This window comes from Natator depressus, chromosome 9 (assembly GCF_965152275.1).
Source record: "Natator depressus isolate rNatDep1 chromosome 9, rNatDep2.hap1, whole genome shotgun sequence".
Taxonomy (NCBI): Eukaryota; Metazoa; Chordata; order Testudines; family Cheloniidae; genus Natator; species Natator depressus.
This window is the reverse complement of record NC_134242.1, coordinates 52698464-52716473: the sequence shown is the minus strand read 5'-3', so window position 1 is coordinate 52716473 and position 18010 is coordinate 52698464. Positions and strand designations below refer to the sequence as shown.

Sequence of the window (18010 nt, the reverse complement as noted above, 5' to 3'; positions counted from 1 at the left end):
TAAATAGTCATTATTTAGCATCATTAGGCTAATCAGATTCCTTGGCCATGTCCCAACAAGACAATTATTCTAATTAGCATATCCAATTAAGTACATTATACTGTAATATTTTATTTAAGGTCACCACCAAAAAATTCTCACTCTTGAGTTTCAAACTTTCAGCATAGGATAGAAATTGTTAAGATTAAGATATTTTGAGGATTAGTCTCCTTGTATCACCAGGTAGTACTTACCTGGCACCTCTTCCTTTAAAATAACCCCTGCCAACATCTTTCCACCTCTGCAAAGTATGTGGATCATAACAAAAGAACATACACATATTGCACTCAAAAAATGTTATGTTTTGAATGCTTGATTCTGCTATCATAAATTAGAAAATGCATGATTAATACTGTCCACGAACATGTTGTGAACACAGTGCTTTAAGCACACAGAGATCCAAGGTTCCTGAAGGTACTTGGTATACCTCAAACACCTTCTTCTCCAGAAGATGTATACAGTTGATCCTAATGTACTTACATGAAGTGCCTTCTGCATGGGCTTTCTATCCCAAGAAGGTCAAATCCATGGTCATTACAGTTTGTTCTGGTAGAATCTGAACATCCAGTCTTAATCAGGGTGGATTTGATTTAAATCACTAGTCAGGAAGACTCAATTTAATCATGGATTTCTACATAAAAGTGCATTCTTGTTGGTTGTTATAACCTTAATAGTTATTCTTCACAACTCAGATAGATGTAGGTTTCATTTTTAGAAGGTACACACTATACATTTTTAAATGATTTATTTTGAAAACTTTTCAGATTAGTTTTACAGCTATATCAGAAAATGAATGGATTGTTTGGTTATTTCATTTACCAAAGATAACTGAAGCAGATATTTATGAAGTCACTGGGAGATGAACTATCTCCAGTTCAACAGGTTAATCATTAATATTTGGAGGATTTTCTTGCATGCTGTATTAGGAGGAGAACATCACCAGACAGACACTTAAATGGTTTTATTTAACTAAAACAAGGACATGATGTATTCTGGATTTTTTTCTTCAAAAGCAAACACATAATATTTTAATAAAACAAGCATATGAATTTTTTAATTTAGTTAAATGTTCACTTTTTTTAAAATCAGGTTTGTTTTTGTTAAAATTGTTTTTAAATAAAATAATTGAATGAAATTTTTTTTTTAAATTAAATCCACTATGTCAGCCAGGTCAACATGAGAAACTTAAAATATTGGCTTCTGTAGCTAACTCAGTCGTCTTCACCTTCATTTTCCTGTTTGTTCATAATCTGGAAAAAAAAAAAAAAAAAAAAAAAACAAGCTTTCCTGCCTTTTCAGGTCCCAAACTATTTCTCAGTTTGGAATGAATTACTCCAAAGGAAGAAAATATTCTTTCTACACAGGCAGAAGAAGCTACTGCTGTGAAAAGTGAGATTATCTCTTCAACAGTCTCTGAATCCAAGTGCTTAAGTGACTTCCACCAGTTCACTGTTTATGACTTTCTTTAAATCATCATCAGCAAACCATATTTCTTGAATGGTTCACCCTCAGCTCTGAAGTTTATTATAGTTGTCATTATGGAGAAATGATTGCTTGATGTCCATGTCATAATCAACTCCTCTTCTTTAGCAGTTAAGGTTTGACCCTGGTACCGAGTATTGAGAATACTTGCAAGAAAATGACCTGGAGACAGTGCTTGTCCCATTCATTTTTTAAATCACAAGCATTAAACTCTGCCATTGCATATTTCTCTTTTTAAGATCTCACTCAGTTCCTTCCAAACGTCAACAGCGTCAGCAATAAAACAGTGATTTCCCTGCATTTTGTTCAAGGCTTCAGAAATAGGCTTCAGGGTACTCAGCATGTGTCCAACATTTCTCTTAAGCCCAATGTTGAGAACTTTGTGACAGTGCCATCTATTTTTTCACAATTTTGTGCACAAACGGTCATCAGATTAGGCCAGTTCTTGATATAGTGCTCAAAACAGTCCACTACTGAGTTCCATCGCACATCTTGTGGGAGAGTTAGCTTGGTTCCTCACACTTTTTTCAGAGCAGCTGCTACAAAGTGGTTGTTTCGGAAGTACTTTGCAATTTCAACATTAGCCTTTATTTCTGGAACACTGAAGTCTTTGGCTAGGAGGTGCAACAAATGAGCACTGCAACCATGTTATTAGCTTGGGACTCTCTTCATCCTCTTCTAAATAATTTCTTCTCATCTTGGATACATTTGCAGCATTGTCTGTGACCAAGTTGAACACTAGACATTTGAATCCCCCCCAGTTTGTTATATCTTTTACTGCTACCTCTTGTAAGTATTCGGCTGTGTGTGCATTCCTGATGTATCAATTGTTTCTGTAAGGAAGACATTCCCTTCTTTAGTTGTCACAGAAGCATATACAACAGGATCATTGTGGACATTGCTCCACCCATCAAGACTCAGGTTAACAATTTCACCCTCTAGAGCTTTTGCACACTGCTCAATTTCTCTTTCATATAATTTAGCCAGCAATTTGCCTGCGAATCTGCTCTGTTGGGTGAACTGTATCCTGGTCTCAATGACTGAACCATGTTAATGAAGTGTGGGTTCTCAATCATATGGAAAAGAGAGTTTGTTGCATAAACAAACTGGGCAATTTTTTCATCAATTACCTCTTTTTGTAATCTGCTGGTTCTTATCGCAAACTTATCAATGGTTGTTTCTGGATGATGGAGATTTTTTTTTCTTTTTGCTACAGGTGATATACTGTGGCTATATGACATACATAATGTGACTGAAACACTATCATTGGGAGGTAACTCTGAAACTATAGAAAATGATGGTGATCTTGAAGGTGGATAGTCTTCAGAATCCTGTATGTTTAGGATGGATTCTCCTAAACAAAATAAGTCAATGCAGTCATTTAATTATTACCACTATTCTGCTCATTTCGTATTACTCATTGCATTCCCTGACACGCTGTACTACTTTAAAGGTGAAATTGTAAAAGGAAGATCTGCCTATTTCAGCTATTTATTTTTTTCATCACAACCGCACCTAAAACGATAGTACCATAGAGTAACAACTATATTTTTTGATCAAACATGAGAATTCAAGAATAGTCCAGAAGGAAGAGAGGCAGTCCTTAAGAAAGAAGTATGAAATAAAGAAGTTGACGAACCTGAAGATCCTGCATATTCAGACATGTTCCTTTCATCATCTTCAACACAGCTTCCTACTGAGAAGGAACACTTCTCATCATGTTGTTTCATTCGGGCAATCAGGCCTTGCATTTCTTTGTTGCAGTGTTTGCATTTTGCATGCATGCCTGTCTTACCCAGTTTGGGAATATTTTAAATGAAGTTCCTCTACCTATGGGTCTCTCTTACAGCCTGCTGCCATTATAGGTTTTCCCTTCTAGTGAGAGAATGATATGGTAGATCTCAAATCAATGAAGGCTACACTTCAAGACCTCAAGACTTCTGGAATATGTTGGTCAAACAGTTTCACTTTTATTTCTACTGCTTGTCCCTCCCTTCTCACATTTATCTCCAGACTTCTCCTTGTCCAGATCTATTCTCCCCCAACAGTCTTCTATTCATTGAACTTTTTGAAACTTTGCACTTTTAGAGAGAGGTAAGGGATTGACTCTGTATACACAAATTTGCAGAGGGACAATGGAGTAGAGGTCTTATGTCTCACCTCTATTATTTATTTTAAAACATTTTTGCTGTTAAGAAGCATGTTATCTCTGGAAACAAAAATCCACAATGTGAGAACTGCAAAACTATGCATCTCTGATGGTATCTTCTAGACTGAACATTCAATCCCATTGGGTGGATAGAAAGATTAACCTAAATAATCTACACAGAAGCCCTTGGAATCCCACAAAATTGGGTCCCTAATCCATGAACTATTGGAACTCATTTACAAAACTTTTCTTAAACATTACATGAATATATTGTCTCATACTATAGAATTAGAATTTATAATCCCTATTCCATGGTGGGATATCTTTGAGCTATAATGTATCTTAATTAAAACTACCTTTAGATCGGATTTTTTTTTATAAAATGCTTTTGAGGAAAAAACCTATTTAAATAAAAAAATCCTATTTTTTTGTTTTTTAAAAAATCATTGATTTTTAATCCACCCTACTGTTGACACAGCGCTGTCTACATGGTGGTCTAAAATCCACACCCCTGAGTGACACAGTTATAGCGATGCAGTTATAGCAGTGCAGACCTGGCCTCAGTCTCAACTAGAAAGTCACAAAATTAAACCGGTGTGCAGTCTCACTTCATATGAATAGGCCCATACTTACTGCTGAAGTTTTCCTAACAAAAGGACAGCAACATGAAGCTCAGAGGTTGAATTAAATGTAGTAAAGAAAGCACTACAGATTAAATGCATCAGGTAAAAGTTATGACCTTTAATGGTAACTTCTAAATCTAATCACTGCATTTTAACATGAATACGTCTTGAATTTAGGACAGAAGTGGTCATACTTCTGCTCCAAAAGAATTTCTATCACAGGCCAGACCTTTCAAAAAAATACTCCAACAAGCCACAATCTAATTTCACATGACTAACTATTAACAGAAATACTGTATGCCAAAAAGCATAAGGTTAACTAAAAGAATCAAAACAGGTTGAGAGCAAGAGAAAGACTTAAAGAGATAACATGAAAAAAGGCTATTTTAAAACATTCTAGACTGGAATCAAATATTTCCAAATCTCTCAACAAATCTATTTTTCAGTAAGCTGCTTACTGGTTTTAGAGAAATACGTAAAAATTTTAAATGACAAACAAAATTACAGGTTTCAGAGTCGTGGCCGTGTTAGTCTATACCAGCAAAAAGAACGAGAAGTACTTGTGGCACCTTAGAGACTAACAAATTTATCTGAGCATAAGCTTTCATGGGCTAAAACCCACTTCATCGGCACTGCATGCATCCGATGAAGTGGGTTTTAGCACATGAAAGCTTATGCTCAAATAAATGTGTCAATCTCTAGGGTGCCACAAGTACTCTTTGTTCTTTAAACAAAATTACAGTAATTAAGAACACCTATTTCATAATTAGGCAAATGTGCAAACATAAAAAACAGGAGACCGGAATCTCAAGACAAGTGTTACATTCAAATTAAATTAAATAGTTATTAAAGCCGCAAAGACAAGCACTCAAAAGTTAAGAAATGCCAGACTTAAGACGGTGCAACCTTAATTCTGCCCCCTTGAGTATATGCATTATGACATTGTCTTTAATTCCATAATCACATATTTTTCAACAGGTCCCCAGCCTCATTCACTGCACAAGATAAGACTGTTTTGGCAGAGTGCATAAAAACATGATTTTTTTTTTAAATTAGAAAATGGACTTTTTAGTTAAAGCATTTTTTATTTAAATTAAATAGATTTATTTTAAAAACTATTTAAACTTAAATTTGAAATTGTGACAACCTATGTTAAGGCCTACACTTACGACAACTATTAAAAAGAAAGCTTATGCTCAAATAAATTTGATAGTCTCTAAGGTGCCACAAGTACTCCTTTTCTTTTTGCGATACAAACTAACACGGCTGCTACTCTGAAACCTGACAACTATTAAAGTCATTTTTAAAGAACCTTTAAAAATATTAAGCAGTACATGCTTGCTGCCAAGTTCTAAAGAAAGCCAAACTACTGGACTTTTGGAAAGGACTGGCTATGCATCTAGAACCAGACTTTGGTCTGTTCTACAGTACAGACTTATGTCAGTATAACTATGTTGTTCAGGGGTATGAAAAATCTACACACCTAATCAACATAGTTATACGAACCTAACCCCCCCATGTAGACAGTGCTTCTCCCGTAGACACAACTACCATCTCTTGGTGAGGTGAATTAACAGCACAGAGTGTCTACATTAAAGAACTACAGTGGTGCAGCTGTGTTAATGGAGCATTTTAAGTGTAGACCTGCCCTTTGTTGAAGTGCTAACTAGCTTTTGACAGCAGCAGCCTCTTCTGTAGGTAAAGAGAATATTTCTTCATTTCACTTTATTCAACTAGTTCAAAGTTAAGAAACCAATTCGGAGTTGAAACAGCAAGAAAGTTTTCTTCTTTCATTCCATGAATAAGAACTAGAAGATGAGATCCACTAGTTCTAAAATCTTAAACGACAAGGTTACCAGAAACGATCAGTTCAATTCACTAACTACAGATAACATTTCCAATAAAATATATTACCTCAGTCACCGCATCTGTGTTAAATAAATCTGTTTTAAATACAAAACATGTTTTGATAAAATGTTGATAAACTTTTGTATGTATCCATCACATTTAAGGGAATTTTATTTAACGGAAATAATTTTAAAATGATGTTTTTATGCAATTAAGCTTTATTCCAGGATGGAATTCAATTGACACAAACATCAAGTACAAAAACTAATCTAGTAAATAACACATGCATCATTCACCATTTCTAACATAATAAAAATGTAAAAATTAATAACCTGAATAAATTTAATATTTACAATTGCTCAAATAAATGTGTATGTATATATAAACACATACATACACAGTGTAGCCTCTTGATTAGCAAAAATCAGCACCAGTTTAGTGTAAATGCTATATTTAGTCTCAAATCAACAAGTTCTAATGGTTACCAACCAATGAGAACCACATTTTCTTTCAGAAAATATTTTGGTTTTGCATTTGTACTTTTTAGTTAAAACTGATTATTTAAACCAATGCACCCTGTGCTCTGGGGATGAATCAGGGTTCACTGAATTCACTATATTGTAGGGGTGTATTGTCTGCAGGACCCATTTAATTTGTTACAGAAACTGGAGAGCGTGGAGCAAATGAGGCAAGGGATCGCATGAGGAGAAAGGATGGTCTGGTGGTTAATGCAATTAAATGCTGCCCTGGGAATTTGTATTCTATCCCTGCCTCTGCCACAAGGTTCCTATATGCTGGGCAAATTACTTGAACCAAACTTTTCATAGGTGGTCATTAATTGTGTGTTCCTCATTTTTTTCGGTACTTGATTTTAGATCTTGCATCTGATTTGCAGAAATGCCAAGCAACTCACATCTGCAACTGAAGTCACTGGGAGCTGTGCTTTGAACATATAGTGTTATATAATGCTAAGTACTCTGAAAAATCAGGTCCGAAGCATCTCAGTTCCGGTACTCCAAATCAGTGGCTTCTTTTTTGCCCTGATCACTCTATGGGTATGTCTACACTACGAAATTAGGTAGAATTTATAGAAGTCGGGTTTTTAGAAATTGTTTTTATATAGTCGATTGTGTGTGTCCCCACACAAAATGCTCTAAGTGCATTAAGTGAATTAACTCGGCGGAGTACTTCCACGGTACCGAGGCTAGCGTCGACTTCCGGAGCGTTGCACTGTGGGTAGCTATCCCACATTTTCCGCAGTCTCTACCACCCATTGGAATTCTGGGTTGAGATCCCAATGCCTAATGGGGAAAAAACATTGTCGCGGGTGGTTCTGGGTACGTGTTGTCAGGCCCTCCCTCCCTCCGTGAAAGCAACAGCAGACAACCTTTTCGCGCTTTTTTTCCTGAGTTACCTGTGCAGCCACCATACCACGACAAGCATGGAGCCTGCTCAGCTCACTGTGACCGTACGTCTCCTGGGTGCTGGCAGACGTGGTACTGCATTGCTACACAGCAGCAGCAGACGGTGCAATAGGCCTCATAACCATCGTCATCATGACCGAGGTGCTCTTGGCCGCCTCGGTAAGGTGGGTCAGGAGTGCCTGGGCAGACATGGGCTCAGGGACTAAAATAGGAGTGACGCGACCAGGTCATTCTCTTTAGTCCTGGCAGCAGTCGTATTGCACCGTCTTCTGGCGAGCAGCCAGGAGATGAGGATGGCTAGTAGTCCTATTGCACAGTCTGCTGCCAGCCAAAGGTGTAAAAGATAGATAGAGTGGATCAAAACAAGAACAGACCTGATTTGTTTTGTATTCATTTGCTCCCCCCTCCCTCCCTCTGTGAAATCAACGGCCGACAATCATTTTGGTGAGGTCTGTCATAGGCACCTTGAAAAGTTTAATGGAGATTCAGTCCTGCCTGGAATACCGGGGGAGGGATAGCTCAGTGGGTTGAGCATTGGCCTGCTAAACCCAGGGTTTTGAGTTCAATCCTTGAGGGGGCCATTCTGTGTGACAGTTGTTTTTGTTTCTCCTTGATGTAAAGCTACCCCCTTTATTGATTTTAATTCCCTGTAAACCATGTCATCAGTCACCCATCCCTCTGTCAGAGCAACGGCAGACAATCGTTCCGCGCCTTTCTTCTGTGCAGACGCCATACCACAGCAAGCATGGAGCCCGCTCAGATCACTTTGGCAATTAGGAGCACATTAAACACCACACGCATTATCCAGCAGTATATGCAGCACCAGAACCTGCCAAAGCGCAGTGACGAGAGTGATGAGGACATGGACACAGACTTCTCTCAAAACACGGGCCCTGGCAATGTGAGCATCATGGTGCTAATGGGGCAGGCTCATGCCGTGGAACGCCGATTCTGGGCCTGGAAAACAAACACAGACTGGTGGGACCACATAGGATTGCGGGTCTGGGATGATTCCCAGTGGCTGCGAAACTTCTGCATGCATAAGGGCACTTCCATGGAACTTTATGACTTGCTTTCCCCTGCCCTGAAGTGCCAGAACACCAAGATGAGACCAGTCCTCACAGTTGAGAAGCAAGTGGCAATAGCCCTGTGGAAGCTTGCAACGCCAGACAGCTACAGGTCAGTCAGGAATCAATTTGGAATGGGCAAATCTACTGTGGGGGTTGCTGTGATGCAAGTAGCCAACGCAGTCAAAGATCTACTGATATCAAGGGTAGTGAGTCTGGGAAATGTGCAGGTCATAGTGGATGGCTTTGCTGCAATGGGATTCCCTGACTGTAGTGGGGCCACAGACAGAACCCATATCCCCATCTTGGCACCGGAGCACCAAGCCGGCAAGTACATTAAGCGCAAGGGGTACTTTTCAATAGTGCTGCAAGCACTGGTGGATCACAAGGGACGTTTCACCAACATCAATGTGGGATGACCAGGAAAGGTACTTGACGCTCACATCTTCAGGAACTCTGGTCTGTTTCAAAGGCTACAGAAAGAGACTTTCTTCCCAGACCAGAAAATAACCGTTGGGGATGTTGAAATGCCTATCCTTGGGGACCCAGCCTACCCCTTAATGCCATGGCTCATGAAGCCATACACAGGCACCCTGGACAGAAGTCAGGAGCTGTTCAACTATAGGCCGAGCAAGTGCAGAATGGTGGTAGAATGTGCATTTGGACCTTTAAAAGCATGCTGGCGCAGTTTACTGACTCACTTAGACCTCAGCGAAACCAATATTCCCATTGTTATTACTGCTTGCTATGTGCTCCACAATATCTGAGAGAATAAGGGGGGAGACGTTTATGGCGGGGTGAGAGGTTGAGGCAAATTGCCTGGCCGCTGGTTACGCGCAGCTAGACTCCAGGGTGGTTAGAAGAGCACAGGAGAGCACGGTGCGCATCAGAGAGGCTTTGAAAACCAGTTTCATGCCTGGCCAGGCTACGGTTTGAAAGTTCTGTTTGTTTCTCCTTGATGAAACCCCGCCCCCCTGCCCTTTGGTTCACTCTACTTCCCTGTAAGCTAACCACACTCCCCTCCCCCATTCGATCACCGCTTGCAGAGGCAATTAAATCATTGTTGCTTCACATTCATGCATTCTTTATTAATTCACCACACAAATAGGGGAATAACTGCCAAGGTAGCCCAGGAGGGGTGGTGGAAGAGGGAAGGACAAGGCCACACTGCACTTTTAACACTTATTGAATGCCAGCCTTCTGTTGCTTGGGCAATCCTCTGGGGTGGAGTGGCTGGGTTGTCGGAGGCCCCCCCCACCGCGTTCTTGGGCATCTGGGTGAGGCGGCTATGGAACTTGGGGAGGACGACGGTTGGTTACACAGGGGCTGTAGCGGCCGTCTGTGCTCCAGCTGCCTTTCCTGCAGCTCATCCATATGCTGGAGCATTATAATTTGATCCTCCAGCAGCCTCAGCATTGAATCCTGCCTCCTCTCATCACGCTGCCGCCACCTATCAGCTTCAGCCCTCTCTTCAGCCCGCCACCTCTCCTCCCGGTCATTTTGTGCTTTCCTGCACTCTGACATTGTCTGCCTCCAAGCATTCGTCTGTGCTCTGTCAGTGTGGGAGGACAGCATGAGCTCAGAGAACATTTCATTGCGAGTGCGTTTTTTTTCGCCTTCTAATCTTCACTAGCCTCTGGGAAGAAGATCCTGTGGTCCTTGAAATACATGCAGCTGATGGAGAGGAAAAAAAGGGACAGTGGTATTTAAAAAGACATTTTATAGAACAATGGGTACACTCTTTCACGGTAAACTTTGCTGTTAACATTACATACACAGCGCATGTGATTTTGTTACAAGGTCGCATTTTGCCTCCCCCCACCGCATGGCTAACCCCTCTCCGTGGCTAACAGCTGGGAACATTTCTGTTCAGCCACAGGCAAAGAGCCCAGCAGGAACGGGCACCTCTGAATGTCCCCTTAAGAAAAGCAGCCTATTTCAACCAGGTGACCATGAACGATATCACTCTCCTGAGGAAAACACAGAGAGATAAAGAACGGATGTTGTTTGAACGCCAGCAAAAATACGCTGCAATGCTTTGTTCTGCAATGATTCCCGACTATGTGCTACTGGCCTGGAGTGGTAAAGTGTCCTACCATGGTGGACGGAATAAGGCTGCCCTCCCCAGAAACCTTTTGCAAAGGCTTTGGGACTACATCCAGGATAGCTTTATGGAGATGTGCCTGGAGGATTTCCACTCCATCCCGATATACGTTAACAGATTTTTCCAGTAGCTCTACTGGCCGTGAATGCCAGGGCAAATTAATCATTAAACACACTTGCTTTTAAATCATGTACACTATCTTAAAAGGTACACTCACCAGAGGTCCCTTCTCTGCCTGGCGGGTCTGGGAGGCAGCCTTGGGTGGGTTCAGGGGTACTGGCTACAGGTCCAGGGTGAGAAACAGTTCCTGGCTGTCGGGAAAACCGGTTTCTCCGCTTGCTTGCTGTGAGCTATCTTCCTCGTCCCCAAAAACCTGCTTCCGTGTTGCCTCCCTCTCCATTGGTGGAGTCAATGCACACGGTTGGGGTCGTGGTGGCTGAACCCCCTAAAATGGCATGCAGCTCATCATAGAAGCAGCATGTTTGGGGCTCTGCCTCTCTGGTAGGCTTGCCTCAGCTCCTTAAGTTTCACGCGGCACTGCTTTGGGTCCCTGTTAGGGCCTCTGTCCTTCATGCCCTGGCAGATTTTGACAAATGTTTTGGCATTTCGAAAACTGGAACGGAGTTCTGACAGCACAGATTCCTCTCCCCATACAGCCATCAGATCCCGTACCTCCCATTCGGTCCATGCTGGAGCTCTTTTGCGATTCTGGGACTCCATCATGGTCACCTCTGCTGATGAGCTCCGCATGGTCACCTGTAGCTCACCACGCTGGCCAAACCAAATGAGATTCAAAAGTTCGCGGGCCTTTTCCTGTCTACCTGGCTTGAGTTGAGAGTGCTGTCCAGAGCGGTCACAATGGAGCACTCTGGGATAGCTCCTGGAGGCCAATACCGTTGAATTGCATCCACACTACCCCAAATTCGACCCGGCAAAGCCGATTTCAGCGCTAATCCCTTTGTCGGGGGTGGAGTAAAGAAATCGATTTTAAGAGCCCTTTAAGTTGAAAAAAAGGGCTTCGTCGTGTGGACGGGTGCAGGGTTAAATTGATTTAACGCTGCTAATTGGACCTCAACTCCTAGTGTAGACCAGGGCTATGTCTCAGTTTCCCATGTGTAAAAGAGGGGTTATAATACCCCATCTCCTTGCCCATCTCATTTCTCCCTTCATCCAATCTTCCTCTGGAGCATGCCCAGTGTGGACAGAATCTTCAGGGAATTTAGCTACTTCAGTCTCTACTGAGCATGTAGAAACTGGGAATTCTCCAAGTTTTGCCAAGTTAAGAAACTTTGAAGAGATTTTCATTGGGATGCTTTTTGCCACATCACGATACAAAGGCCACCCCCCAATTTCAAGTACCCACTCCAACACATAGGGTTCTGAAGCTTGTCAAAGGTCACCAGAAATTTTTTTTAAAGAATCAAAACAACATTTTTTCCTAGTCTCATTCTCGGAAATGGCTAAACCACTTCAGCTGAAGTTTTCTAAAACAATTCAGCCTAAAGCAGACACCTCGCATGGAAAATTTCAGCATAAACAGTTAAAGTTTGGCAAAGTTATAAACAACTGAAAACAGGTTTTATAATGGAATGGGTCAAGCAAATTTAAGAGGTGGTGCTACTAGCCCCCACCTAGCATATAGTCAGAGAATGTAGATAGACACAAGTGACCCTGGGCAAGTCACTTCATTTCTAGGCCTCACTTTTCCCGCTTCTTAAATTGGGGATAATGATACTTGCCTTCCTCTGCAAAGAACCCTGAAATTGATAAAACTCAGTCTGTAAGAGCCATGTATTATATCTGAGGCTAGTAACATTTCCCTAAAGTCCTTCAAGTTATAAGGAGAAACATCTATTCATAACAATATAGCCTTATTACTCGATTGTTTTTAGGAACTAATGGTAAAGTAAGACAGCATTCCTTGGTTATAATGGCAGATTCAGCAATATATGGCAAATCTACTTACCCTAGCAAATGACTTAGTTTCCCTAGCTACACTGAATTACAGTTCTAACAATCGACAGTCATTTTTTCCAAATGTAGAAATTTCAAGAAATGTAAGGAAACTGGAGTGCCTTTTTTTTTTTTAAATACTTTATGCACACTACCAGTCATGTAAAAAACTATAAATGTCGCTTAATATGACAATTCAGGCACCGCAACACTGAAGATCTAAGTAGTCACTAGTTTTGTTCACATTCTTTACATTTTAAAAACAAATACATCTGTTCCTTCCAATATTCTTCTGTAGAAAAAAATATGACTAAGGCTATGTCTACACTGTGCACCTTACAACAACACGGCTGTGCTGCTGCAGCTGCACTGTTGTAAGGTAAGCAGAGTAGCCACTCTGTCCTGGCGACAAGATAAAACATCCTCCAACGAGGGGTGGTAGCTTCATCACTGGAAGCATGGCTCTCGCTGACAAAGCCCTGTCCACACTGGTGCTTTTTGTCGTTAAAACTTCTGTCATTCAGGGGGGTGTTTTTTCACACCCCCGAGCAACAAAAGTTAACAAAAGTGCTAGTGTAGAAAAAGTCTTATTGTGCCAGGTTTAGGTATGTCTATACTACGTGCTTTACATTAGCCAAAATCTCAGCTGTACATGCCATAATTTCATTCTGGAAGTAAGCAACATCAAGAGAAATAACTACATCACTTAGTTACCTTCTTTAAAATGACAAACTGTTTACACAATATCTAACTCCAAACACATAAAATAAGCTTTCTGGAACTAGAGGAAACTCTATCAGAGAGCAAAATGAACAAGGAGTACTTGTGACACCTTAGAGACTAACAAATTTATTTGAGCATAAGCTTTCGTGGGCTAAAACCCACTTCATCGGATGCATGCAGTGGAAAATACAGTAGGAAGATTGTGTGTGTACGTACACATACACCTACACACACGCACAGAGAACATGAAAAAATGGGTGTTGCCATACCCACTATAACGAGAGTAATCAGTTAAGGTGAGCTATTATCAGCAGGAGAAAAAAAAAACCCCTCCTTTTGTAGTGATAATCAGGATGGCCTATTTCCAACAGTTGACAAGAAGGTGTGAGTAGCAGCAGGGGGAAAAATAAGCACGGGGAAATAGTTTTACTTTGCATAATGACCCATCCACTTCCAGTCTTTATTCAAGCCTAAGTTAATGGTGTCCAGTTTGCAAATTAATTCCAATTCAGCAGTTACTCGTTGGAGTCTGTTTTTGAAGTTGTTTAGTTGAAGAATTGCCACTTTTAGGTCTGTACTCGAGTGACCAGGGAGACTGAAGTGTTCTCCGATGGGTTTTTCAATGTTATAATTGTTGATGTCTGATCTGTGTCCATTTATTCTTTTACGTAGCGACTGTCCAGTTTGTCCAATGTACATGGCAGAGGAGCATTGCTGGCACATGATGGCATATCTCACACTGGTAGATGTGCACGCAAATGAGTCTCTGATGCTGTGGCTGATGTGATTAGGTCCTATGATGGTGTCCCCTGAATAGATATGTGGGCACAGTTGGCAATGGGCTTTGTTGCAAGGATAGGTTCCTGGGTTAGTGTTTTGGTTGTGTGGTTGCTGGTATTTGCTTCAGGTTGGTGGGCTGTCTGTGAGCAAGGACTGGCTTGTCTCCCAAGGTCTGTGAGAGTGAGGGATCATACTTCAGGACAGTTTGTAGATCCTTGATGATGCACTGGAGAGGTTTTAGTTGGGGGCTGAAGGTGACAGCTAGTGGCATTCTGTTACTTTCTTACCATGGATGTCAGCATGTCTCCAGGTTTATTGAAGCTGTTCAGATCTTTTGGATTCATCATATAAGTTACAGAAGTAAAGCAGCTAGACATACTGTCTTAAGCAGCGGTTTTCAAACTGTGGGTGGGGACCTCAACGTGGGTCACGACCCCATTTTAATGGGGTCATCAGGGCTGGCTTAGGCTTGCTGGGGCGCAGGGCTGAAGACAGAGCCTCACCGCTCTGGGACAAAGCTGAAGAACTTCAGCATTGGGCGAGGGGCTCAGGTTACAAACCCCCTGCTTGGAGCTGAAGCCCAGAGTGGTGGGGCTCAGGCTTTGGCCCCCACACCCGGGGCAGTGTGACTCAGGTGGTCTCAGGCTGTGGTCCCCCCTCCTGGGGGTTATGTAGTAATTTCTGTTGTCAGAAGAGGGCCGCAGAGCAATGAAGTTTAAGAATCCCTGGCCTTGAATAATAAATTACTTAGCCATACTGGCAATATATCACTCATAAAAGATACACTTCCAGTTCTGATTTATCTACAGAGGACACCTACATGTAGTTTCATTGGGGGGGGGGGTGAGGTGATTGTGTTTAGTTCATAACAGTTTGAGCAGGTTTCTAAGGACTAGTCTACACTGGCGGCGCTTTAACATTCTCCCAGCGCTCTAAAAAAACCTCCACCACAAGGGGCGTGGCTCCCAGCGCCAGAGCACGATCTACACTGGTACTTCACAGCACTGAAACTTGCTGCGCAGGAGGGGTTTCCACATCCCCCGAGCGAGAAAGTTGCAGCACTGTAAACTGCCAGTTTAGACAAGCCCTAATACACATTTAAAATGCTAGACCGGGGTGGGCAAACTTTTTGGCCTGAGGGCCACATCTGGGTATAGAAGTTGTATGGCAGCTCATGAGTGCACACAGAATTGGGGGTTGGGGTGCGGGCTCTGGGGTGGGGCCAGAAAAGAGGAGTTCAGGGTGTGGGAGGGGGCTCTGGGCTGGGGTGCAGGGGAGGGGCAAGTGCTCTGGCTGGGGGTGTGGGCTCTGGGGTGGACTGGGGATGAGGCATTGGAGGTGCAGGAGGTTGCTCTGGGCTGGAACAGAGGGCGGGAGGGGGATCGGGGCAGGGGGATGGGAGGGGGTCAGGGGTGCAGGCTCCAGGCGGCGCTCACCTCAAGCAGCTCCCAGAAGCAGCGGCATGTCCCCCCTCCGGCTCCTAAATGGAGGCGCAGGCAGGCAGCTCTGTGCGCTGCCCTGTCCACAGTTCCCGGCCAATGGGAGCTGCGGGAGCCGCATGCGGAGACCCCTGGCTGCCCCTACGTGTAGGAGCCAGAGGGGGGACATGCTGCTGCTTCTGGGAGCTGCACAGAGCAGGGCAAATCCCCAATCCCGGTACCCGGCGGGAGCTCGAGGGCTGGATTAAAATGTCTGGAGGGCCAGATGCAGCCCCTGGGCCGTAGTTTGCCCACCCTTGTGCTAGACTCACATGTCCATGATTAGTAAGGCTTATAAGCAAGAAAAATTATACAAGGAGGCTGACAAATAAAATATACAAGTCATCTGACCCTTTTAATCCTGTATATTTAATAAAGCAGCCATACAGTAATAAGTACAACCAATGTAAAAATGTTAAGACAACAAAAAACTAACTGGAGGAGCAAGCCGCAGGGATAAAAATGTTTACATAGCTATTCACCCTCAGGGCCCATCAGCTCCAAAATTAACTATGTACTCCCAGCACTCGATTAGTTGGAATCATTTCTGTTTTATACCTTCTATGCAAATAATGTTTTAAAGCAGGGGTTCTAAAACTGGGAATTGGAATCCCTCTAGGGGTCATGAGGTTATGTGGGAGGTCACGAGCTGTCACCCTCCACCCCAAACCCCACTTTGCCTCCAGCATTTATAATAGTGTTAACTATATTAAAAAGTGTTTTAAATTCATGGGGGGGGGGGGTCGCACTCAGAGGCTTTCTATGTGAAAGGGGTCACCAGTACAAAAGTTTGAGAATCACCATTTTAAACCCTGCACTGTAAAGTGTTCTTTTTCCACTAAGCCACAGACAGGCCACTTCCTAAAAAACCCAAACCATTTTAGAAGCTTATACATTTCTTTTGTTAGGCTCCAACCATAAAATCAATCAAACCAGGTCTGAAATGCCAAAATTTAAGAGGAGCCCTTACTAAAACCAAACTTCTGCCTCACAGAGGAACTGCAAGCATAAAAAAGTGGTAAAATAATTTGTGGCCTTATCAGAGCAGAGCAAGTTGTATCATGGTGCAGAAATCCTCCTACTTATTTGTGTAGTGATTATGAAACTGCCTGGAAGTTGAGATTCCTTTCACACACTTTCCCAATTACTGTCAGGTCTCCACAGTGCCCTCTGAATGCCGCTCATCCCACTAATTAAACCTTAGGCCTCAACTCCTTGTTTTGGGGCTTACGCTGCTCCAGCAACATTACACCCTGCACAGCTGAAGCTGGAAACCTTCCACCACCACAATGGACCCTGTGCCCCTCTCAACAGACCCTGAGCAGCTAAGCCTACGGCAACCCCTCTCCCCGGACTCCCCACACAGAGGGGCCCCAGGAGCCCCCCGCCCTCGCTACACACCCGTACACACACAGCGCCCCCCCCCAGCAAGACCCTATCTCTGCACGCACCTAACCACACACAGGGCGGGGGCCGGGGGAGCCCCCACCGCTGACCTCGACACCTGCCTCCCCCTCGACATCCGGCCACCCCCCACTCGCCCCCCCGAGACCGGGGCCTCCCGACCCGGCCGCCCCCGGGGCACTCACCAATCAGCCTGCGCACCTCCTCCTCGTTCATGTAGAGGCTAAGGCCGGGGCCGGCGGGGGAGCCAACGCCGAGCGGGTCGGAGCTGGGGCTCGCCTGGCTCTCGGCCCCCGCCACCAGGAGCAGCACCAACAGCGGCGACAGGAGATGGCGACGCGGGGCCCGCCGCCGAGCCGCGGGGCCGCCGGGCAGCGCACGGCCCCCGCCGCTCCAGGGCCGCCCCGCAGCCTCTGCCCCGCGGCCCCTGCCCCGACTGCCCGGCCCCATCGCTCCCCGGGGAGCGGACCCCGCCCGGCCCCTCACACGCCGCAGCCCGCCCCGCCGCTCATGCTCGCTCTCCCGCCGGGCCGCTCGCTCCGCTCCCGCCGCAGGCCCCGCCCCCCGGGCCGGGCTCCGATCGACGCGCCTTGCCGCCCACCACCTCGCGCAGCCAAGCGCGCGCCACCTCCTCCGCTCCGCGCGCACCGCCCACCCCCTTCGCGAATCCCGCGCATGCGTCACACCGCACGGGGCATGCGCATTAGCCACGCCCCTGTCCTAGCACCAAATGCCCGTCCCGTCTATTATCACAGGCCCCGCCCTTTCTATCACCTCTTGGCCCCGCCCCCTGGCCCCTCCTCAAATGACCCCCCCATCACCCATTAATATATTACACCAGTTCCCAGAATTGTGCCCCAATCCGTATTCCCCCTTGCACCTCTTGCTTTCCCCCATTTAGAGTGATCAGCTGTCTGGATTTTATAGGGACAGTCC

General features: G+C 44.1%; 1 protein-coding gene across 5 annotated transcripts in view; it reads right to left on the bottom strand.

The window, feature by feature from the left end:
- RYK (receptor like tyrosine kinase) overlaps positions 1-17524 on the bottom strand; it is a 142945-nt gene extending 125421 nt beyond the window's left edge. For all 5 annotated transcript variants that reach the window (XM_074964176.1, XM_074964177.1, XM_074964174.1 and 2 more), the window contains exon 1: positions 17260-17524. In XM_074964176.1, the coding sequence (XP_074820277.1) occupies positions 17260-17524 (265 nt within the window). The remainder of the gene's footprint in view (positions 1-17259) is intronic.
- Between the last annotated feature and the right edge of the window lie 486 nt (positions 17525-18010).